The following is a 26,032-nucleotide window of genomic DNA, read 5'->3' on the forward strand; positions in this document are numbered from 1 at the left end:
GCACAAAAAAATTATCTAAAAAATCGTTATAACATCAAAAACAACCACCAAAATAAAAAATATAGCAATAGCAACTGCGAAAAGAAAATAACAGCAACAAAAATAGTCAAATCTACACAAAAAAATACAACAATAACAAATGAAAACCAAAACACATCAACAAATAAAAACAAAAATACAAAAGAAAACGCAAATTGAACGTCACGAAAAATCGTGAAAGCCCCAAAAACACACACGCTACTGCCTATATGATCAACACATTGCCAGCGCGGAGGGTACGAAGTAGAAAAATAGAAGGGGAAAAGTCGGCGATTGCCGTGATGGGGTAAGCAAAACAAAAATATCGAGATACTATATAGAGAACAAAGAAACACTTATTTTCGAACACGGCACAGAATAAAAGCAACGAACCGATGCTGGAAGCGAAGCCGTGCCAGAGAATAGGAGAGCACCAGAGAGCGGGACTTTTGAAATCAATGTAATATCAGCACTAGTAAACCCCATAAAGAGAGAGAGAGTTGTCGAAAAGATAAGCAAATATGATGGAAAATGCGAGAGAGCGTGCAAATCAAAATTGGAAAAGCTCGGAAAGCTTTGCATGAAAACGTCACCAATGGAAATTAACCAGATCAGTGAGGCGGTTGGAATATTTTGGCCAGCCAGCCGACAGGCCAGATGTGTTGTTATTCAACGCTCAAGCGGTGCAGTAGTCGATATCGCGGAACGATCACGCACAGAACGCACCGACGGTTAGCGCGAGTATCGAAAATCGCACAAGCGGTGATTGAAAGTGTTTAAAAACGAGAAGTTAACGTGGTGGATTAAGAAGTAAACTTTTATTTGGAGTGTGGTGGTGGAACATGAAATATTTGTTGATGTGGTAGAAATAGTAAAAGTAATTTTATAGAAGTTTGCGTAAATACACAATTTATAAAATCTTAATTTGTTATAAAAAAATTAAAATAATAATAATTAATAAAAAAATTAATTCATAAAAAATTTAATTTATCAAATAAATATATATAAAATTTAAAAATTAAATAAATTAAGTTTTTATCTAAAATCATGCTAAAAATTTGTGGTGAATTTACAATTTAGTAAAAAAAAATTAATTAATGAATTGAAAACTTTTTTGAAAAAATACATGCAACATGTGACTAGAAGCTAAAAAATCGACCAAACAAAATATTAAAACAAAAAAATTAGAAAGAATATTTCATTAAAAAATTTCAAAACCTTATTTAACTTTTATTTAATTAAAAAAAATATTTATTAAAAAACATGTTGGCTTGTTATAATAAAACTAATTCAAATAAAATATTTAAAAAATTTATAACAGTGACTAAAATATAAAATAGTTTTCAAAGTGACGGTACATGAACTCAAAAATATTTTCGAAAACTCTTATGTACATGCATTGCCAAAGACTAAAAAAAAGAAAATACATATAACAAAAAAATTAATTTCAAACATTTTTTAACTGAAAAAACATTGTAATTAATTAGGAAGACTAAATTACCAATAAATTATTAAAATAAAAAATTTATTTATTTAATTAATTAAAAAATAATGTGTAAAAAATTAAATTATTAAAAAACAAATTTTAATTAGAAAAAATTAATTAACAAAAAAACTTTAAAAATTAATAAAAGTGATACAATACAATACTTAAATTTAATTAATGAAAAACAAATTTTAATAAAAAGAATCAATTAACTAAGAAACTTTAAAAATGAAAGAAATTTATTGAAAAACCTTAAAATTCTGTTAAATTAATGCCGGTAAATGACTCCTTTTCAAAAAATCGTAGTTGCAACACCTGCTGCCCGAGACTAAAAATTTAACCAAAAATACTTAGAAAATCATTCCAAAAAATTATGTAATTAAAAATATTTTAATTTATAAAAAAAAAATTAATTAACGTTAACTAAAAACATTAAATCAGTAGGTTATTAAAAAAATTATTTGTTAAAAGCTAATCGACATTTATTAAAAAAAAATAATATAAAAACTTTAAAAAATAATCAAAAGTGAGTTATACATGTGATAAATATTGAATTAAAAATGAATGTGAATTATGAAAAAATAAAAATTAAATCTAAATTACTTAAAGAAAAATATGTATAATTAAAATAAAAAAATTAAAAAAAAAATATTTAATTAAAAAAAAATTAATTAAAAAAAAAATAACACAAAAAATTTAAGCAAAATATTTAAAAATGAATTAAAAGTGACGGCGTTAAATGACGGAAACGGCGGTAAAATAAATTTTAATTAATTTAAAAAAAAATTAATTATTTAATTAAAATAAAACGTTAATTTGATAAAAAAAATTAAGACAAATATTTAAAAATTAACTAAAAGTGACTTATTTATTGAATATTGTTGAAAATAACGGTAAATGAATTTAAAAACATTCCAAAACATGCAACATGTGTTTGCTGTCTGAACAGAGACTGAAAAACACCACCAAAATATTAAAAAAAAACACGTAAATACAAATTGGCACCAAAATTTCTCAAACTAATCCAGCAAAAATTACAAACCTCTAATTCCAAATGAAATTGCTGTGCGTTTATAGTGATTTACAGTGCATGCCTTTGTGTTAGTACCAGAACAAGGAACACATGTGCGGCCATAACTAACGGCAGGTGCACAAAAGTACGCAAGTTGTATACCGAAAAAAAAAAATCAAAAACAAAGTAGAAAATCCAACAATTTAATTAAAATTCCGCGATTTACGTCGCAAATCCTGCGCGTTTTTCCGAATTTCTAATTTCTTGTGGCAGCCAGAGCCATAAATTCAAATATGACATACGAAATTAGTTTGCCTCGATCACCAAAACTATGAAAATGGAAATAGCCAAATGTATTAAGACTGTTAGATGTTAGTTTACAACTAATGAGGATGTGAGTGTGTGTGTTTGTATGTTTTGCTGACGGCATCACAGACGCGACGCGCTGCTGACCGCCAATTTCGACGCAAAATTATGTGAGAAAGCCAAGAATCCAGCGGATAAAGCAAGCCAAGCGAATTTATTACATGTTTGAGGAACTATTAGTACAAACACACACATACTTATCCACACATAAACGCCTCTAGGCTATGTCACTCACATTAATGACTTCCCAGTTTCAGTGTATGTCACACAAAAAAAAACAAAGCGCGTTAAATAGAAAAAAAAAACAATAATAAACCGCGTACAAAATCCAAGTCCGAACGCCGCTAATTAATAACCAAAAATATGAAAAGTAAAAATTGACAATAAAAACAAAAAATAAAAAAACATTTGCGCTGTATTTTTTGTCAGCGCACGATATGCTCATAAAAAGCACAGAAAAACGCCAAAAATTTAAGAAAAATATTCCAAAAAGAAAACAAGCCGCACAACGCGCATCTAATTAATGTCGCTTTATTAGTTGTTGTTTTTGTTGGCCGTGTTCAAAGCGAAAATATATGGTGAAAACATTAATTTTTGTTGGCTGACATGCGGCCAATAAGCGTGCACAGGTGAAAAACTTACACACCAGAAGACATAAATTTTGGCCAAAAACGAAAGGCGAATCTGCTACATATTAATGACACATGGAAATCTTTTACTTATGAAAAAAATTCATTTGAGAAAGTGCAAAATTTTTGATTGAAATTTTTAATGTATAATTTTTGATTTTTTTTTTTTTAATTTTCCGATATTTTTTCCTTTTTTTTCATAGTAACCGTTTTTCTAATTCATATCCAGTTTGAAAAAAATATTAGAATCACACATCAAAGCGAAAATAAGCCATATTGTTTGCATAAAAGTATGTGACAGTGTTTGGTTGTACATGGCGTATACGCAACATTCGTGCATTTGCTAATTGTGGTTTTGCCATTTGACATTTTTTCCATTTTTCTATTTTCACCATTTTTTAGACTTTGTAGAAACTTTTAATTTTATAATGCCTGATTTAGAGACATGTGTTCGCATTAGCTGATTGTTTGATTTCTAGAATTAGAAAAATAGTTTGGGTAACAAATGATTATTTTTGGTCTAATGTGTTCTACATGTGTGCTCCAATGTTTTTTATAGCTTCAATAATCAATCGCACTAAGTTATGACAAAATCTGTATATTACTTGGTTCCTAGTTGGTTCCAAATCTTGTTTAATATTTAACGAGTCTACCAACAAGATCGACGTGATGCCTTAATGAAATTAAACACTAAAATTTGGTCCAAAACGGTTCTGTGGTTTTGTTTTTTTTTTTTGGTTATGTCGATAATTGAAAGCAGCCATTTATAAGTTGAAAAAAAATTTCGACCAAATGTCTGCCATGGCTCCATTTATATCTCTCCACCCATTTATGTCGATGCTGAGGCATTTCAGTTGTAATTTTTGCTATTGTGAGCTCCTAAGAATATTGTCCTAGAGCACCTCGAGCGTTGCTGGTGGTAGACGCTTTTGTTTTCAAAACTTATTTCTACATAAACTGGGGACCAAATCATCTCTTTTCAATTGGAACATATATAATTTGAACAACGCGTTTCGTAAAACTTAAATCAGTAATCCAAAAAGAGCCCACTTTACAGACAATGCATGCGCTACATGTTTACGGTTTGTGACTTATTGGTTCTCTGCGCCAATATAAATGCAGTCATATTCTATGGAAATGAACCTAATCATATCAAGCAGTGAGTCCGAGAATTAACCAACTAATTAATGCGATTTGAGGCCGTTAGAATGGCGTATGAGGGGGAACGTGAAGCCAATGGTTTGTGTTGATAAAAAAGCTCCGATTAACCGACTGTTAACTCTGACTGTTGGTTAAGAAAACAAGGATATTGGGATGAGGTTTGCTATGTAGGAAACAGTGGCGGGAAATTGGGATTGGCTGACGGAAGAGACTTTATTATAAAACAAGATCACAGTGGGTGTATGACTAAACTTCAAAATTCTGAGTACCATAATATGTATTTTTAGTAATAATATTGGCCACTTCATTAATTTGAAAACAAAACTAGAAACTTTTCCAAATTCAAAATACCATAATATTCTTAGTAATAATATTGGCCACTTCATTAATTTGAAAACAAAAAAAAAGATTTTTTTAAAAATATTTTTCCACCTATGAAACGTCCTTTTTCAAAAAGGTGGCCTTTAACAGTTAATCCCCAAACAATTCACTACCAAAAAATATTTTGGATTTTTTGAAAAATATTGAAAGGATTTCTTTGAACAGCTAGCATTATTTTTATTCAAGGCCCTTTAAAAATGTATTAGAAGCATGTTAGCATTTTTTTTGTAGAGGTAGCCCTGAAAAATTGTCATCTGCCATTGTAGTTATAGAGATTCATTCTGAGCACATTTGTTTGTCGCACAATGACAATAAAACTATAATAACTTTAGTCTGAATTAAACGAACAACTACTTCGTATATGAGTTATTGCTAACCATAAAAACTTCATCCACATTTTGGTGGCATATTGCAACCGAAGTACATATTATATGAAACTTTTTTAGTCCAAAAGCGTTCATTATCAAGCTGTCTTGTAAAATTGAGGCTTTGCAATGCGATCTATGGTCTAATGCGCCCACGCTGTCTGGTAAGATGAAATATATCTTCATACTCTCAATTCTATTTCACATTCATGCTATGAATGAACATTACTTTTTTGCCGGTTTTTTTAAGAACAAAATTTTTTTTAAATATTTTCTTTTATTACATTCCATTGAATATTTTCAAATTATGGTTAAAAAAATTTCTGTCGAAATGGAACTATAATTTTTTCCCTCGAACAATCCATCTCCCCAAAAGCCTAGAATTCAAACTAAATCCAACCAAACCTTCTATTTCTTCTAAATATGTATTTTCATAAATATTAAAAATGTAAACATTACGATTCTTGTTAAGTGAAAAATTAAAATTTCTTTTATCTTTCTATAATTTTATAGCGAAAACTATTCTAAGCACTTCTGTATAAAGAATTTTGCTTTGAAGTGAAATCACTCTTTTAGAAATTGGTTGCTAAGTCCTCGTGAAAAATAAGCTGGACAAAGCAGAAATAAATATAAGCAGAATGTAGCAGAAGCTACGCCATTAAAGAAGAAGAAGAAGTAAAAGCTTTAACTTATAAGAATGATAATTATCCTCTTCAAATAGTATGCTTACTAATGATATCATAGAAAACAATTTCAAAGTAAACCGCAAAATGTTGAGCTTCACAAAAAAGTTAGTTAAAACAAAGACGGTTATGGATAGTAGTTTTTATTAAATAATCTTTTTTTTTACGTTAGAAAGCAATTAAACTTTTAGAGAGTTCTAGAGGCTTTGCCTAGTTTTTTGAATAATTTATGGTATAGTGATTAAATTGGGGCGAAGGAAGAGGTCATTTCGAAATAAATTAATTAAATTGTATTTAAAATAGTAAAATTTATTTTATTATCCTGAACAGGGTATATAAAGTTACAAAGTTTGTAATAGGCAAAAAAAAATATCGAAGCCCTTGTAAAATACATCTATAAACGATTAAGTTGAGGAACTGAGTCATGTCTCTCCGTTTTTGTGTCCGTACGCGAATTAAGTTTTTAGTCTTTAAGATATTCCTCTACAATTTCGTACATGTTATTTTCTTCTCTAAAAGCTGCTTATTTGTTGAAATTGCCAAAATTGAACCACTATAACATATAGCTGCCATACAAACTGCACGATCGGAATCAAGCGCTTGTATGAAAAACTTTTTTATTTGACAAGTTATATTCTCGAAACTCTGCGCAAAGGATTTTCGGTGACAACACAGCAATTTCCGAAGATATTGTTCAGATCGTACCACTATAGCATATAGTTGTCGCACAAATTGGTTGAACAACATAAAGTCATTGTGTGGAAAACTTTTTTATTTGACAAGGTATTTTCAAGAAATTTGGCATAGATAAATACCTGAGGCGACGGTACAATCTCCAAAGAAATTGTGTGAATCGGACAACTACGCGCTAAGGCTGTCATACGAACTGAACGATCAGAAACATGCTTTTTTTTCATTTGTTAAGATGTCTTCACGAAATTTAGGATAGATTATTCTCGAAGCCAACACTATAGTCCCCAAGAGAATTGTTCAGATCGGATCACTACAGCATATAACTGTCATATAATCGATCACACTGCCAAAACTGACTACAATATATTCTCACGAAATATTGCTAATTAACCAAGGCAACGCTCCTACTAAAAACTTTCATTGAACTTATAATGACATATAATTTAATAAACATATTGGTCATAGTTATACAAGTATAGATATTTATAGAAATATCTGTTGATTTCGCTTAAACCCAAATCTCACATGTAAATTAACTGTAAACTTGCTGTGCTTTTCTTCAAGATAATTAAGCAAAAATAAACAAATATATTTACAACCTAGTATGAACTGGCTAATGGCGCGTCGTCTACGAGTGCAGTGGCTAAATTTCTAGACAAATATTTAGATTCACAATTGTGCTTATTTACAATGCGAGTGCATGCACCGTTACATACTAGCACATGTAAGTGCCAATTTTTTCCATTTATATTTTGAGAATTTTCATTTAAGCCAATTTTTCCTTACAAAATAAATAAACTTGAATATTTATATACTATTACAAACATATACATACAACAGTGGCGCAACGCTTCATTTCATCTCCAAAGCGACCCCAAAAAAGCCGCTGCCAACCACAAGTCAAGTGAACTATGAAGAAATAGTAAATAATCGCGCAATAATCGTGCGCTGGCAGCAGCCGGTGGCGTTTATTGTTGTTGTTATCTGTATGGATCATCAATAATGTGTATGCGGTCACCCTTTATATGGGAATAAATCGATTAGGGTATGATGTAGATACGAACTTATGTTTACATAAATACGTCCATATCGTGTAGTAAACAATTCGTCAGCGAAAATCATGCAAATGGTGTCATAAATGTATATCAGCTTATACTTGTATGTATAATATGGTAGGGTGTCCGTAGTTTTAAGTTTATTTATTTCTTTTCTGCAAACGTGCGCTGAATTTCAGTGTTTAGCTTAAAAAAGTTATCCAATTGAAACAATTTTTTTTATTTTCAATTTAAACCGTGCCTAAAGCACTTTACTTCTACCATATATTTGCATCTAATTTTTTAATTTTTTGGTATAAATTTTTTATATGTAAAGCCACTAAACTTTCTCCGTGGAAAATAAAATATTCTAATAAAAAAATTTTCGCTCAACAAAAAAGGTCTTAATATTTTTTTCATGAAAACATTATTTTAAAAGTTATGTGCAGTCAAATTTATACATGGAAGATCGTTAGAGTATTCATATGAAGTGCCTAATACATTATTTGTTACTCATACGCCATGGTGTACTGTACGCATGCTTAGAACATTATATAAAGTTCTTGTTTATGTTAGATTTTCTGTTGTGCAACTTGAGAGTTAAGCGTTTGCTGAAAAAATTCAATATGGGAAATAACGGATACCCTTATATACCATCCTTTTAGGTATATTTGTACTACAAGTAAAAGCAATGTTCCAAAATTTACAATTTATTTATTTACAATACGTTACGGATGTTATTCTTTTGTTTTGAAAATATTCAATGTGATTGACAAATAAACTAAACTCAAGCTTGATGCTTCCGTATTTTGCATAGAAACCGTTATACACATATATATGGGTGTATAGGTGTATTGTATATGCATAGGTGTCTAGAAATAATATTTTTTGACTTTTAACGTGCAATTTTATTACTTTTAAACAAATATTAGATTCATGATCCATTAGGCTATAATGCTATATACGTATGTATGTTTGTATGTATATACAAGTGCAATGAATCATTGTCACGAGGAGGCTCGTTCTGCAATCCTGAGATTGTTTCAATTGCTTGGTTATTCTCTGGCTATGCTCAGTAAAGAGAAGCATATTAGGAGGGTTTTAAAATTGTATTTCTGTCAACATTTTCCAAAATTCCCATTTAATATATCGATAAATTGATTTAAATTTTTATTTTTCTAAGCGAAAAACATTTTTTAGGTACCGTGAAAGGATGGGTATAAGTAACTTATATGCGTTGGTTTAGCGATATTTGATAGGATCGATATAGAAAGATCTATAATTTATTGATTCGTCGAAAATAATTGTTTTTTTCTACTGAAATTTTTTTCGATAGCGTAAATGGTTAATCGATTTATCAAACTGTCAATTTATCGATGAATTAATTTTAATAACTTTTCATCTTCTGATAAGAGCGTTTTTTGGAAAGCTAAGAATAGTCAATCGATATTAGAAATCGATAAATTATCGATTTATTTTATCGATTATTTTAATTTTATTGCTTAGAGCCCGTTTTGCTAAGTGAGGTATTTGACAAAATGTTTTTGTCCAAAATACTTGAGTCACTTTGGCTACAGCATACTGAATGGATATGCAAAATCGATTACCTTTCACTCGATAACTCAATATATTTCGTGTTTTTTGTTATTCTGAAATATATTTTGATTAGCGTGATCAGTGAAGCAACGGTTCAGCGGTTTTAGAAAATCGATTATTTATCGATAAGTCGATAATAATTATTCTTCTTATTTCATTGGAAAATTTATTTGATTCGCGAAATTATTTTGGCATTGGATCAATATAAAAAATCGATAATTTATCGATAAATCGATTTAAATTATTATTATTATTTTTATCGTTTTTGGTGAGCGAAAGACTAGGAAATCACTATAAAAAATGGCAATTTAGCGATATATATATATCGATTATTTGTATTCTAAGGGTAAAAGCACTTATTGCTTTTGAAGAGACTAACTGCCCAAAGAAGCCTTATATTATATAATGATTGAATGATTTGAAACTGGATGATGGTTCACAAGGAATTTACTTTCCGATTGCTTGTTCAATTCGTTATCCCTTTCTTCTCAAACTACATCTATTGGCGAGTATTTATTAGTTTATTTTGTTCACTTTTGGTTACAAATATGATCATAGATAGTGCTTCAAAAAAAGCTTTCCAAATCAACCTGAAATTTTCCTCAATTTCATCGACAATTTCCAACATGCATTTAAATGTTTAATGGAATTGAAATAAACATTAACTATTTGTTAAAATTTCTAGTTGATTGCACAATTGCAACTCTGTCAAGCTGTCAATATGTCGTCACCCACTAACATAGTTCGAGTGGCAGACTGAATAGCACATCAGCAGTCAGGCGTAAATGCATTACATTTCAATCAGCAATGGCAATGCGGAATTCTTCTTGTCATAAACATGCACACACATACATAGACATATAAATATAATACTTACATAAGTAAAAGCACATGCATACTTCTACATATATATGCATACGTGTCTATACAACGTGTCTATACAAAGACACGTGCATATGCTTTCTTCATACTCGTTGCATTTACAAATCATGCACATTATGGCCGGCAACGACGGAAATATGCATCCACCTCACTTTGTATGCTTGTACATGTGTGTGTATGCGAGTGGTTGTTTCTAGGAAATCGGGAAACATGGAAAATTTTACATTATTTATTATAAATTTGCGCTTATAATTTATATATTATTACAGCCATTTGAACATAATTAAAAATGCATTTCTTCATTGTATGCATGCTTGGAATTTTCCGCCGTCTTGTCGAGATTCTTTTGAGCTGTTTCGATTTAGATCGCTTAGGTAGCGCAGCTGTCGAAATTTTCCGAAACGCAATTTTTACTATTTTTAACTGACTTAAATGAAATGCTTTGAATATATGTATTGTCATATAAAAGAGTATAATACTGAAAAATTCTTTATATAGTTTTTGGTAATAATTTATAAATTAAATATAGAAATTTTACTTTGATAAAATTATTAAGTATTTGATAATGTTTTTTTTTTGTTTTTAATATTTGTTACTTACATATCCATTTTTGGAATTATATGGGCATATTGGAGAAAATTTCCTTACACGCGTTTTCGATTTCGAATAGCTATAGGTATTATCCCCTAATTTTCATTTTCGACTCGTTCTTTATTCTATTTCGACTTGAAAACTAAAATAAATTCTTTTCTCACTTATTTATGTTAAATTTCGAAATTATCAAAAAAATTTTCTGTTTTATATCGGTAGTCTATATCTTTAAAAATAATATACTTCAATTTTAAATCGATATGGACCATTTTACTAAACTTTTTCTGATTATGTATAGCGTATTCTCGGCTACAATATACTCTAAGTAATCATACTCATTACCTTCAACAAACTTTTTCAACTCTTTGTACAACCACGAAAGCTTGTGAATGAGAAAAAATTATTCAAATGCTCTGCATTTTTCAATACTCAAAAGTTAAGTAAATATAAAACGAACTTTTAAACGGCTAAAATCAATAATTATTATTAATTGAATACCAAAATTAATATACTTAGCTTTGCCATAAGTTCTGTTACACGTTCAGGCCGTTATAAAAATTAAAATATAATTCAATTTTAAGTTAATTTTAATTAATTTTTTAAGTTAAAATAATTAATAATGCATATTCGAAAGTGTCAGCTTTTGCTTTCATACAAGCCTTAAAACGATTGACCATTGATCAATTGCAACTGGCACAGTTGCTTTTGACATCGACGACGCTGCCAAAATCAAAGATTTCTTGCGACTCTTCACATTTCTTTGTGGAATTCGGCAAGCCATGTTCTCCAACTCTGATCACAAACTATAGTTCAGTAGATTCAAATCCGGACTTCGAGACAGCTGCAGCTAAGAAACTAGAAATATCGCCTTTTAGCCACTGCTGTGTGGTTTTTGCCTTGTGTGCTGAATCAGAATCTTGCTGGAGCAGAATTTTGGTGGAAGATCCACTGCTTTCCATTGAAAGCATAACTGCATTGCCACTCCTTTTAAAATATGTTGCTGACACACTTTTTATAGAAGTGAAGAAATGTATGCCTTTACGGGAGACTTCCCACCAAACCATTACAGCAGTTGAAGGTGACCACGTTTTTTTTTTTTTTTTTACGTTTTTTGTTTGTATTTGATTTATCTTTGGAATACGATTTTTTGCATATTTGAAAGTCTTTGAGTAGATTTTGCCTTTTAGATGATTAAAAATGGCTTCAGCAGTGAAAGAAGGACTCTTTCGTTGCCGGTTGCCACTGAGGAATTCGCTGTTATTTGCTTCAAGCGTGTTTGCCAGTTGAGAGACGGGAGGCTTTCGTGTGGATTTCCATATACAAATTTCCTGTTTTCTTAGAGATTTCTGCGAAGGCGTTTGCGAAAACAACCATTTCTCTTTCTGAACTGTACTGGTTTTTGGAAAGACGCTCAATAGTGTGATAGAAAACATTGTCGAAATACAATTTTTTGAGAAGCTCAGAAGTTTGCGTTTTTTCAACACTTACATATATAAAGCAATGACCGCAATACCATTTTCTTCCACTATTAATGTAATGAGAGCAAAGTCTGATTATTATACTATATGAGAGTATACATTGTATAAAAAACAACGGCACATTTTTCTACGTACGTAATTGAAAGAATTGTAACAGAATTTATGACAGGACTAAGTGCGTATGCTCACGATCTGGTTTATGGTTGAAATGAATTTTTTTTTTAAGGTATAATACCTCAAGGAATGCCGAGATGAAATTTGCGAATGAAGGCCAGAAAGATATTTTTCTAAAATTTTCGAGTCTCCTATTTTTTCGAAAATTCCTCGAATTTTCAAAATTTTGAGTGAAATTTGAATATAATTTAATATTCAGTCTTCTAATTTTTGAATATTATATAATGTTCAGTCTCCTGTTTTTTCGAAAATTCCTCGAATTTTTCAATTTTTGAGTGATGTTTGAATATAATTTATGTTTTCGAAATTTCTTCGAATTTTTAAATTTTCGAGAGAAATTTGAATATAGTTTAGTGTTCAGTCTGCTATTTTTTGAAAATTCCTCGAATATGAAAAGAGGAAATTATAAGTTTTTATTCATTCTGTGAAATTGTTTTTTCTATTTTGAAAATTATATTTATGAATTTATTTAATAAATATTTAAAAATAAAATACCTTTACATATTTTAAAAATTTTATTTTTTTGATCACATAATCGTTTCACAGAAGTTGGTGTCTGGTGAGCAAGATTTCTACTTAAAATTCAACATCATCTTCAAGAAGTATTAAAAACCGCGATATTAACGGGTTATACAACGATTCCCTGTCGTCATTCAACGACCACATACGAGCTGAATATTTGATAGATGCTTCGAATATGCATTTTTATGATTATTTTTGAAATCAAAAATCGATTCTTTGTATTCGTTTTACAACATAAAATGGGCGCGATACATAAACATATGCGTGTTCTTAATCCTCCATAATTTATATAGCTAAATACCGTTAATGCATGTAGTCACGTCCATAAGGAAATGTCTTAAAAACACAGGCATTAATAAATTAATATCCATCGGCGGTCGTAAAATTAAGAAATTGTGAACACTTTAATATTCAATAAGACACTTTTCGATAACAAATGGGCGGGGACACACACACACACACACATATATATATGTATTAACATACTCAAATACATAGTCACATGTATTTTTGCAGCGCCGTTCCATTTTGTTCTCCATAAAGCATCTTCGCTTTGTGACTATGGGGCGCATCTGGCCTGTGGGCCACAAGCGCTTCGTAGACCCGGTGACGCCAATGCGCCAGCAATTAATCTCCTTGAAAATAAATAAGTATACATTTACATTTACTTTTACTATGCGGCCTACACACACACATACACATTTACACATATGTAATATGTAAAGTGTTTGGTGGTGGCTATTCGAGCATTCTCGAAGCGAAATAGTGGAACCTTGAATTTATTTTCAGCTGCTTAAACTGCCAATGAGCTTTTGTTTTAATATTCGAAAATTAATGGTAGTGAATATTGTGCAATTGCATTACAACATATCCACTCCGCGTGCGTCATTTAAGTTGGCACTTGAATGTTAATATGCGTGTGTGTATGGGTGTGTGTGTGTGTGTGTGTGATGAGTTTACAAAAATAAATTTAATAAATGAGCTTAAGAGTGCTGACTTTTTTCCAATTTATCTAAAAGAAATATTATTTTGATCGCAGTAATAAAAAAAAATAATGTTTTTGAAGGAATTTTGATTATTCGTGGAAAAGATGTAAAATTAAGGCTTAATTTCGATTTAACAATTTTAGTTTTTTTTAACTTTTATTCTTTAAAATGAATCAAAAAAGTGAAAACAATTAGTATTTTTGAAAATATGGGCAATCTTAGAATACTTAGAACCCCAAAAAGTATTTAGGTATAATGCTTACTTTTGAATTTTAAAATCAAATGCTTTTTTGTTTGATGTGGCAAATAGTTTCGGCTGCTTATTTTTTTAGTTTATTGTTATCGGTTCCCAATCTTTTAACGTATTTTTAACGTACTTTTAACGACGTTGGCTTCAGATTATGTTAGAAGAATTTTTCTGAAAGGGCTGAACTTTTCGATGTGCAATTTTCACACGACATTCTTATAGTCTTATATATTTGGTTCAGATTCAATTAGAATTATATATTTTTAGAGAACAATTTTTCTACCTTTCTAAATTAGTTTCACATTTCTCAACATATTATAAAAGTATTTTGGTGTTCCAAATATTAACTTCTTGATAAGTTTAACTATTTCGGTCGACAGAACTTCGCCTAGAAATGTCATTCATTTAAATGTTCCTGCTTAATAGTCTTTTCGCACGGAAGTTAACTGATCAAATAATCAGCCTTTGCTCGATTAAATCGCTAATTTAGATTGATTAACCATAAAAAATAATATATTTTTTTGCGACAATAATTCTTAATTGAATTTAAATCGATTTCAAACTGGTTTAACTCTGCCGGTTGTTGTCCAGACTGTAAATAAGGTTGTGTTTATTGATAAAATAGCAATCAGCTGATGCGTTTTAATCATCGAAAAAAATACAATAGCAGACTACTTGTGGTTTTCGAAAAAAAAGTCCGATCGACTTGAAATTTTCACACGATCTTTTTATATTGGAAGATGAATGACTTCTAACAATAATTTCGATTTTTTTGTGTACATAAACAGCAATTCTTCCCACATTTTGCGAAAATCATAATTTTGCCTACTTATTCGATCATACATCTATTATTATTCATCTATTGTAATGACTAATAAATTTTTTTTTAGTTTTTGAATGTAAGTTAATTTTAAGCAGAATTTCGGAAGTCGTGTATGGGATCAATGGAATAAATTTTTTTTCAAAATTAATCACTAAAATAAAATTTCTCTACTTCAACAAAATATTCTAACTTCTGAGTGGTAGAATGAGCTCTTCTAAATATTTGTCAAAAGTATTATGGGAAGAAGGTATAGGGATAGATAGATAGATCTTATTAAATATGAGGCTTAAGCCAACTTAGTGAGTGGAAAATTGGTTGACTGAAATCGTTCCTTTTTACCGACCTTAAAAAGGAGAGAAGCTAGCGTAACTGGTTAGATCATAGTAGCCTTTTAAGTGCAATAAAAATTCTAGTCTTCGCTTGAGGCTCAGTTACAAAAGAATATTCCTAGAAAACAATGCTGGCAATTTATAAGTTTTATTTGGTCACTTGATGCCATCGAAGGTGAAGCAGGCTGAACACAGATTTGCTAGTTTTCGGTTAAAATTTAGATCAGAAGTTTCTAGCTGAAGGATTTGAGTTTTTTATGCTTCATCTTTATGTTGGTTTACTATGAATTTATTTTACTTATTTAACTAATAAAGTATAATAAGGATAATAAATTTGCTGATAGTAGTCTTAAGCATATAGAGCGACTAATTGTTGTTAAATTATATTAGCTAGTAGCTACTGACAAATGTTTTAGAATTTTCCGTTTTTGCTGAGTTTTTTTCAGATGGAATTTCTTTGCAACAAAACCAAAAGAACTCACGGAATATCCTTCAAAGTCTTTGCATCTTTATATGCTAACAAAATCTTTGATCGGTTCCTTCATAGATTCATGCCCACAAGTCGAGTCTACTTAACTGAAATAAACCTACATTTTTATTCACTCAAAGCCTCTAACCACTGCGTCCTCTGACTGAAGCTTTTTTTAACTTACTCAGTTTTATTTTAATACAACAAAAATAGTAAATGCCATAGATACCACTGACGTAATAACTCATTGTATTTTGAGCCATGTGTCATATTAGAAGCTGAGGTTTAAGTATGTCCTTTTCGTATATTTTAGAAGTTACAGACATAAACGACTTCTAAGAGTCAGTTGTGTTCTAGTGTGGTCTTTTGACTTAACGGAAGCTGTTTCCAATGTTAAATTAAAAAAAAATATAATTTCATTTCTTTTAATGTGCTTCCAAATGACACTATTTTGCCAATAATTCATGATTTTTATAACAAATCAAAACAATCAGTTACATATATGATATAAAATTGAACACTGGGTCCACGAAGGTGCGTATTTTTTATCGTCATGTTATTGAGCTTATTTGACACAACAACAATTTTTTATGAAAAATATTGTTTCTCAAAGTAAAGGTTACTAAATTCCAACTCTAATACCATTTTTCTCAGAGTTTGCTTGACGTAAAAAGGAAAATAGTTATGTTTCAGGTTTTTATAGTTTTATTTGACGTTGCATTCCAAATTTTATTTTACGACACCTCGAAAGTGTCCAAGTGTACCCAATATATACATCGTCACCTAAAATACAAAACAACGTATCAGAATTGAGTTCTTTATTATTGTTTTTATTTTACGATTCGCAGAAATGTTAAGTTTCCGCTAACAGATATAATCAATATATAACCACTATATAACCATTTTATAACCAAAACTCAACAATTTTTTTCTATGGTTTCTTTATATCGTTTTTCTTATGCCTGCAAGTATTTGAAAAGTGATTTTACATCTTTTGCTTTTTAGGTGACGATGTACTGCATGTATATAATATATTCAAGAATACATATGTATATCGTATTCCAGAGCAATATCTAAATAAAGCGCATTGTTCCGAAAAAAGAAACAGCGAAGGGAAACAAAAATATCTCATGCGAGTTTATTTGTGTGCATCATTGTTTCTGTGTGTGTGTGTATTGGGCAAGTGCAAGCCATGCGTGTGCCAGTTTAAAGGCATAAATTACAACAGGCAATAAATTATGCATAAATGTATTGTTGCGCTGTCTTATATTCATATGTGTGCCACATTATTTGCCTCATATAAGATAAGCGCTGCAGCTGCTTGCACCACAATGTTGCAGCCGAGACAAATATCTCACATTTCTATTTAAAGTCTGGAGTTCCAGTGAGCTTTTCCTCGGCCAAGCAACATAAAAACATACTTACATATAACTATATATGTATATACCTATATATCAATGCATGCATATGTGTAAGTACGTATGAGTTCACTGAAGCACTGAATATACACACTATGTTGTTGGTTATCATTAATATGTATTCATTACACACTAGCCACTTAATTTAAATGCTCGTAATGAAAGGATGCTGATCACTTGGCGCAGTTGGTGTGTGTCTTCGGGGCAAACACGCTGCCGTGCGCATCGCTTTCTTGGAAAAACCAACAATTACTTATAAGTGATAACATGCGCACGCCAGTGTGTGTGTGTGTGCGTGTGAAGGAGAGTTTAAGTGCGCGCATGTGTGTGTGTGTGTGTGCTGCAATAAATTTTTCATTTCGCCCACAATGTATCTTAATACGGCAAGTGTAGCAGCTAACGCAAACAACAACAACAACAATAGCATTAATAACAACAACAATAACATTAATAACAACAACAACAACAATAACATTAATAACAACAACAACAACAACAACAATAATAATAACAACATATTGTGGTGAATATACTCGTAAATTATCAGACAATCCAGAAACAAGACAAAAGCAACAACACAAGCTAACTCGTGGCTAATGAAATTATGCAGCCATTCATGAAAATGAGCTAAATTACGCTAGAATATGCTAATAAAAAGCATTAAATTGAAAATTTGTATAGATAATTCACGTCCATATTTACATTAATAGTAATATACCCGTACATACATGCACATTTATGTATATTATTTATTGAATTTATTGTATTCCTGGTTGGTGTTTTTGTTGGCACCTCAATTGCTACAATTGCTGGCCAAACAATGTTGCCAATTAATTGTCGAAAACAAATCAATTTCGGCAGGGGCTCCAATTAACGTCGCTCAGCGTGATGGATACTTTTTATAAATTTGTTGCTTTTATAGTGTAATTTTCATTAAATTTATCTAAACTAAAAACAACGTCATAGCACCGTTATAAATTGGCCTAAAGCTCAAATATGTTTGTAAATAAAATGTACTGTTTATCTGGCATTGATGGCAGGGGCGCTTGAGCGTTATATGTTGGCTGCAGTAGCCAAGGTTGTGAGCTATAAACTATATAATATATGGAGCAAGATTTCATATTTTTGTTGTTCATCTTTCTGTAATTCAACAAAGGTTAGGATTTACACTCTCTGAAAACCAGTGACATTTCCAAGGACAATATTTAAAGTAGCCACATTCGGATAAGGGAAAGCTGCCTTTATTCTAAAAGACCATTATTTCTAACGTGAATTTCAAACCAGTGTTTATCACATGGCCGTTCTTTGGTCTATGAATCTACAAACAGTTCAGGTCTTATCACTAAACTACTAAAAATTCTGTTAAGCTCGAAGTTATATCAGCAGACAACAATTGCCTTCAGATTATTCATAGTAGAATACTCGATCTCAGTCCTTTGCACTTATTAGAGTTCTAACCTAAAGCTAAGCGTTTGGTTTAAAATAATTTTCCTTAGAAACCCACTATTTCGATCATATTTCGGTTAAGTTTCTTAAACAAGAAAAGTAAATTTTTGGCAAGAGCAATGTTTCGAACACAGATAACATTGATGCCAAGTTTTGTATTCGATACGAAGAAAAAAATTTTAGTAGCGAAGACTAAACTCGAAAGACAGTGTTCAAATATACAACTTTCGATTATTACTTCTCCAATCATAAAGTTAAGAACATAAATTTTAATAGTTTTGTACTTATTTCGAGTCGAAAACGGAAAGTGAAAATCTTCGAAATTCGATATTTGTGATTGTTCAAAAATGCTTTTAGAAGCTCTGCAGCATACATTTTTGCCGCCAGTAACTCCAAGTTTTGAACACCACTTACGAATGACGTACAAAAAATTGTATAAACAAAATCATTAAGATCGAAAGACTATAACTTATAGTGCCCATACAAATTATAGTTAAAAAATTTATTTTTGGGTTAGAAATCATACAATTTAGCAGCTAAGCACACCATATTTTGAGCATATTTTACTTATGATGTGTAAGCCTAGTGTAAGAAAAATCGTTGAATTCGGATGACAATAACTCATAGCTCACATACAATTGTGCGTTCAAAAACAGCTTCGGAAGTTGTATAGTGTTCATTTAAGTAGTTAAGAACCCCAAACTTTGTACACTTCTTACTGAGAATGCATTAAAATGTTACAATAAAAATCATGCAGATCGGTGGACTATAACTTATAGCTCCCATACATTTGATCGTTCGAAAATTAGTTTTTGAGCTATACAGCATCTAAAACAGCAGCTGAGATCTCCAAATTTTGCACACTTCTTACTGGGAATGTATAAAAATGCTACAATAAAAATCATGCTGATCGGTGGACTAAAACTTATAACTCCCATACAATTGATCGTTCGAAAATTAGTTTTTGAGTTATACAGCAGCCAATACAGCAGTTAAGAACTCCAAATTTTGCATACTTCTTACTGAGAATGTATAAAAATGCTACAATAAAAATCATGCAGATCTTTGACTAAAACTTATAGCTCCCGTACAATTGATCGTTCGAAATTTAATTTTTAAGTTATACAGCATAAAGTTAAGCAGCACGAAGACCAATAGTTATAAATATCATTCGGCTATAATAAATAATTTCGATAAAACTGACTTTTGACCGCATAACTAAATGCATTTTTCGAAAAAAAAAAGAAATTTGGAAAAATATGAAATTAAAAACAAAATTTAAATATGAAATATTTGCTTAATGTTTATTCAAGCAACCTTGTTAGCTTGAGTAAAAGTGTAATTGCTTTGGAGGGTCATTCAGCAAAACGCTGACAGTTGTATATAATTCCATTGAAAATTCGTCTGTTATAATTTTTCAATTATTTGATTTTAATTTACTTATAAAGATCAATGAAAATTAAACGTTAAATAAACAAAATATTATTAAATAAAAATTGCAAACCAAAATTCGCACATTTAAAAACAAATCTCGCACATGCAACCAATAAAAATATTTAAAAAGTATTAAACAAAAATAATTCAACAATAAACGCGTGTGTTTCTGATACAAAATAGATTTACGGTTATGAGCGCGAAATACCCAAACGCCACAAAGAATAACGCTAAAGTGATACAAACTCTTTGGATATAGAGAAATGTTTCTTTTTAAATATTTTTTCCATGAAATATACGTATGAATATGCATAGTGTATACATGTGTGTATGTTCATTATTATAGTTACGATGATTTGCAGGCATTTCAAATATTTCCACAACAACGAGCAAAGTGAAAATTCGCAGAAATTCAAAATCAAAATAAACTTTTCGCGAAATACAATAATATTATAAAAAACATAGTGAGTGAGAAAAGAATTCACAAAAAATAATAAAAAAGGAACAACAACAAACAAAAAGTGAATAAACTCCGTAAAGATGCCGTTGGCTTTCAGCGCTTAGCGGCACTTTTTCCCCTTGCTCATTCAAGTGGGCGAACAAACTGCCAAAATGCCATTGAAATATTAATAACTTATTTAACACAACACAAATATTTTGTTCTGCAAGTGCGTGTTTGTGTGTGTGAATGCCACTTGCGAATAATCGCGTACAAAGCGACGGCCTCCAAACGGCAGACGCAAGTTACCCCACAACAGGTGGCACATTTTCCGCGAGCGCCAAAGCGAAATAAATAAATAACACACAGAAATTTTATGACAAATTGACAATTAAACAAAAGAGAAAGCAACAATTAATACGCTGTGTAACATATCAAGGTGAAAACTTACGCGACTGTTAGTTTGGCAAGCGCACGTGGCCACGCGTCGCTCAAAACCTTTGCACAAAAAGCTAATTGCGCCGAACTGGCGGTCCTCAACGAGCCGGAAATGATGAAGCACGACGCCGCTGCGAAACCTTTAGCCATTGGTGGACCGAGCGCAATGGCGCCAGCTACTGGCACGTCCTCATTAAAGCGCGGCTTGTGGCGCAACCGCAGCGTGACCGAAACGCCCGTGTGCGCGCGTAGCCCCATCACGAAAGCATTTGATTTTCTGCCTTGGGGACGCGGCAAAAAGGCGGGCGATAAAACACAAACACAACAACAACAGCAACAACAACCACTAAAACAGCAACAAAAAATCAACGCGACGTCAACGAACGCCAAGTCAACAAACAGCAGCGCTGGCGGCAACACAAACACCGGCAACAGCACAAGCAACAACACAAATGCGGTAGGCGCCGATAAAGATGCGGGCGTACACTATCACCGAAATATCTTTCGTAGCGGCGGCGGGCTCATACGCGACATACTCGGTGGCGATAAGTTGAACAAAGAGAAAGGCGCGCAGGAGCTGACGCTGAAAAAATCCAATCAACGCCTCAAACCCAAGCAAGTGGTCGCGCGCAATAAGAGTCTGGATATACACGAACTCATCAACACCGTTGAGAATGAGCTGAGCGCGGGGCAGCAGAAGAATGGGCGCAAACATTTTATGGACGACACATTTATTGAGAATATAATGCGCGCCAAGGAAGCCTACCGACAGGCGAACGACGAGCTGTGCGACGACGAACAGGCCGGCGATTACCGTTATGTGGATGAGACGGACGAAAGTGAGAGCAACGGACGGCGACAAGCGCATAAAGAGCAGCGCGCGAGCGATGAGCAGCTACATTGCATGCCTTCGAGCAGCGGTGGCAATACGACTGCTGCGGCGCATGCACCCGCGCGTCACATACTCTTCAATGACGAGGACATTGTGTATCTGATAAAGAAAGAGCTGCCGGTCATGAGTAAGACAAAGCGCAAAGTATCAAGTCATCAAGCGGAGAAGGAACATCAGCAGCAACAGCAACAGCTGCAGCAGTATCAACAATATCAGCAGCAATCCTATCCACAACAGCAAGCGCGTGAGCGCGAACGTGAAAGAGACCGTGAACGCGGACGTGACCGTAGCGAACGCAGTGAAAGTGTGTTGAGGGCGCGCCTGAAGTTCAAGAAATTGACACCGGACGGCACACCGTTACCGCATCGCCGATCTACATCCGCACAAATGCTCAATCATAATCAGTATCACAATCAGAGCGAATACAATGGCGTCGAGTATGAACAACCGCACGCGCGCAATTATCAGCAATCGCGGTCGGTCAATGACAGCTACGCGGCGGCTGGCGATAATAGTAAACGCGGCATATTGCAGCGGCAAAACACTTCACCGGCGCTAATGAGTCTGGCCGGCGAAAGCGTAAGTGGTAACGGCAACGGAAATGGTGGTGGCGCCGCTTATGATGAGGATGCGTCACACCATCTGAGTCCGGAAAATCGTCGGCGCCATCATCAACTTTACCAGCGTGGCGAGCAGCGCGTGCAATTACAGCGCCGCAAATCCTTTACCGGCTATGACAATGCGCAGTTAGGCAACTGCAGCAGTAGTAGCAGCATGGCGAGTGGTGGTGGTGGCGGTAGTGGCGCGGGTAGCACTAACGCGCCTAGCGGTGAACAGCCGCGCGGCGAGAAACCGCGTAAGAAGCTCTCCTTCCGCGAACCGGTGGCGGATAAACCGCGTGTGCGACGACGCAGCTCGCCCCTGCAGCGCCCGGAAAGCGCTGGTGCTGAAGTTGCAGAGGCATCTCCGGTGGCAAAGAGTCAAGCAATCGGCTCACCATAGACGATGGTGTTTTTACTAATACGAACGCGCATAAAGTGAGCTGTGATAATTTGAGCGCCAGCAGCAGCAGCGCTGCCTTAATGCCATTACCTGATAACCGCAATTACGCTGCTCAGATTAATAATATTGCGCTGGATGCGGCGGGCTGCTGTTTTGTGGATAATGCGAATTTAACAATGGACTTTGAGGTGAGGCACGCTTACGCGATAGATCGTATATGATAATTGTATTGCTTGCGTGCGCTATTTGTTTAGGAAATTTCAATTAGAGTGTTGCGTAATATCGATAATTGGTCGTTAAGTAGATGAGGCTGTTGAGGGTTTTGAGAAATAACTCAATCTTAGAAAAACTAAAGAAATTCCTGTTTTTCCGGGATTTGTATATACATATGTTGATATCAGCGCCACCGAGCGTATGGTGATAACAACTAATAGAAAAAAGTTTAGGAAAATCCAATTCATCTCAAATAAATTTTTGTTTTAGAAAAATTCAATTCATTTCAAATAAATTTGTCTTTTTGTTAAGTTTTAAGACACCTCTATTTCCATTAAATTTTAAGCCCAAACTTTGTTTATTGTATATTTTACTGACACTCTTTGCCTCTTCCTCTTGTATTTCCAGTCACAAGCGATGCGTATTGTACGCACCGTCGGTCAGGCCTTTGAAGTATGTCACAAATTTAATCTTCATAAGAATTCCTTGGATCACAACGACGAACGCTCGGATGTCTCATCCGAGTTACTCGATGTAGAACGCATTTCGGTACAACAGCTGACTGATGACGAGCTGGATAAAAAAGGTAAGTTGAAGTAATGAATAGCATGAATTCTTTTAAACACAGTACTTATGTATGTATGTATTTCCCATTTATGAAATTATTCAAAATTTATATTCCCAATTTACTAAAAGTCAAAAGTTTTCAATTAAAATAGTGCTTAAAACCAAATCAGTTGATATTTCGATATGGTGGAAAAATACTAAAATGGACAAAAAATAGTAAAACTTTGTTAATAATTTTAAAATTCTTAATTCATTCTTCATTCTTTATCGTTCACCTCAAAGTAATCCGCCTTGGCCCCAATACACTTGTACCAACGTTTTTTCCATTCCTCGAAGCAGTTTTTAAAGTAAATTTCCAGTAGAGTCTTCAATGCGCCTAGCGCTTCGCATTTAATGTCTTCAATTGACTCAAAACGATTTCTCCGGTGCGATCGTTTAAATTTGCTGAATAGCCAGAAGTCACACGGTGCTAAATCAGGCAAATCCGGTGGTTGCGGCTCGGTATTGGTTGAAAATTTGGCGAAAACTCACGTAGAATAGAAGTCTTACTATTTTTTGCCCACAGTATTATTACTCATAAATTTTTAGCAAACTGGTGTCTTTGGGGCGCGTTTCATACAAATAAAGCTTAAAATTTATTTACGAAAAAAATTAAAATATTTCATAGATCTTATGCCAGCTTTGTATCGTACTTTTCTAAGTTAACTCTCACTAGTTTTCAGTTTACTTCCACTTAATCAGAGATCTGCAAAAATTATTTCTTCGAACGAATTTTTTAAAGACTATATTTTCACTAAAACGAAAGGCTTCTCGAGAGATTTTTTTTAATTTAGTGTTTAGGATTCATCTGAACATATATTCGTTCATGTTCAGAACTACAATCAGCTGGTCTCAATCTCTTACTTTATCAGATGTCAAGTTGTTCGAGCTTCCCCACTTTTTCTTGATGATAACTTTCTACACCTTCGTTTAATCAACAAATTCTAGGTGCTACCGCTGTTTTTACCACTTTATATATAAATAATGAATTTCTCAGCTTGATTTAGTAATTATACCTTGAACAGGGTATATTAGGTTTATCACGATGTTTGTAACACCCAGAAAGAAGCGTCGGAGACCCTATAAAGTATATGTATAAATGATCAGTATGTTGAGCTGAGTCGATTTAGCCATATCCGTCCGTCTGTCTGTATACATACGAACTAATCCCTCAGTTTTTAAGATATTGAATTTGCAAACGTGATTTTCTCTTCAAGAAGCTGCTCATTTGTCGTAACTGCCGATATCGGACCACTATAACATATAGCTGCCATATAAACTGAGCGATCGGAATCAAGAGTATCTTTTGCATTTGAATATTCACGAACTTTGGTATAGATTATTATCTAAAGCAACAATGTAATCTCCGATTTTCAGATCGGATTTTAGCAGTATATTTTCCATATATAATTTCGAACTATAGTACAAAAAAATCACCTTTGAAAATTATAGATCCACCGAAGTTAACGTTTTTTCTTGTTTTAAGATGAAGAAAATTTACTCGGTTCTAACTGAACACTGTTCCTTTGGCACTCAAGCAGTGAGGCTAAAACGTAACTTTTCAAAGTTGATTAGGCCAGCAAAATCTGCAAGTCAAACGCATAAAGAGTCGAAAGTATACCCTTATCATACACAGCACTGGCTCGCGTTAGTCACAAAAGAAATTGCTCTAAATGATTTGTCAAACGGCATTGAAAATTGCTTTCGGCAGCGAGTTGCACAATTTCTTCACGGCACGCACAGCTGATGGCAACATTTGCGGTGTACGTTTGACGTCATCAGCTGAAAAAAAGCTTGTTTGTGTATTTTTCTTAATTTTTTTTGTATGTTTGACATCAAATTTCTGCTACAACAAATCATATTTACTGTAAAAAATACAACAAGAATATGAATATAAAATTCGACAAAAATTTGGAAAAGTATAACGCTAATGCCACTTTGGCAAAACGCCTTGGGCAGCACATCAATAAAAAAGCGAACCTCACAACCATGGCATCACCATAACATCAGATCGCACATCACTTCGACATGGTTTGACTCCATCATCGACACTTAATGCCACATGAGCTCACACATTGCCGCCGAGCGGCGACACACATTGGACCCCCATACAATGGGCGATGCGCCGAGAACGCTTATTTTTAGCCGGCGGGTTGACAGATAAGCAGACAGGCAATGCACAGAGAAAGCGTTTCACGCGCATAAATTCACTTTTTGGC

General features: G+C 33.0%; 2 protein-coding genes across 3 annotated transcripts in view; both read left to right on the plus strand.

Annotated features, from left to right (window-relative positions):
* Positions 1–26,032, plus strand: part of LOC126761066 (capon-like protein) — a 324,975-nt gene that overhangs the window by 271,607 nt on the left and 27,336 nt on the right. For both annotated transcript variants that reach the window (XM_050476992.1, XM_050476991.1), the window contains exon 6: positions 23,616–23,793. In XM_050476992.1, the coding sequence (XP_050332949.1) occupies positions 23,616–23,793 (178 nt within the window). The remainder of the gene's footprint in view (positions 1–23,615; positions 23,794–26,032) is intronic.
* On the plus strand, positions 695–23,074 carry LOC126761068 (putative uncharacterized protein DDB_G0274435). Its single transcript, XM_050476994.1, has 2 exons — positions 695–895; positions 20,586–23,074. The coding sequence occupies exon 2, from the start codon at positions 21,213–21,215 to the stop codon at positions 22,992–22,994; it is 1,782 nt and encodes a 593-aa protein (XP_050332951.1). The 5' UTR covers positions 695–895; positions 20,586–21,212; the 3' UTR covers positions 22,995–23,074.

The sequence above is a fragment of the Bactrocera neohumeralis genome, chromosome 6 (assembly GCF_024586455.1).
Source record: "Bactrocera neohumeralis isolate Rockhampton chromosome 6, APGP_CSIRO_Bneo_wtdbg2-racon-allhic-juicebox.fasta_v2, whole genome shotgun sequence".
NCBI classification, from domain to species: Eukaryota; Metazoa; Arthropoda; class Insecta; order Diptera; family Tephritidae; genus Bactrocera; species Bactrocera neohumeralis.

What these genes read in the sequence shown, in the direction of transcription:
- LOC126761068 (XM_050476994.1), top strand. Translation starts at nt 21,213, where the DNA reads ATGATGAAGCACGACGCCGCTGCGAAACCTTTAGCCATTGGTGGACCG.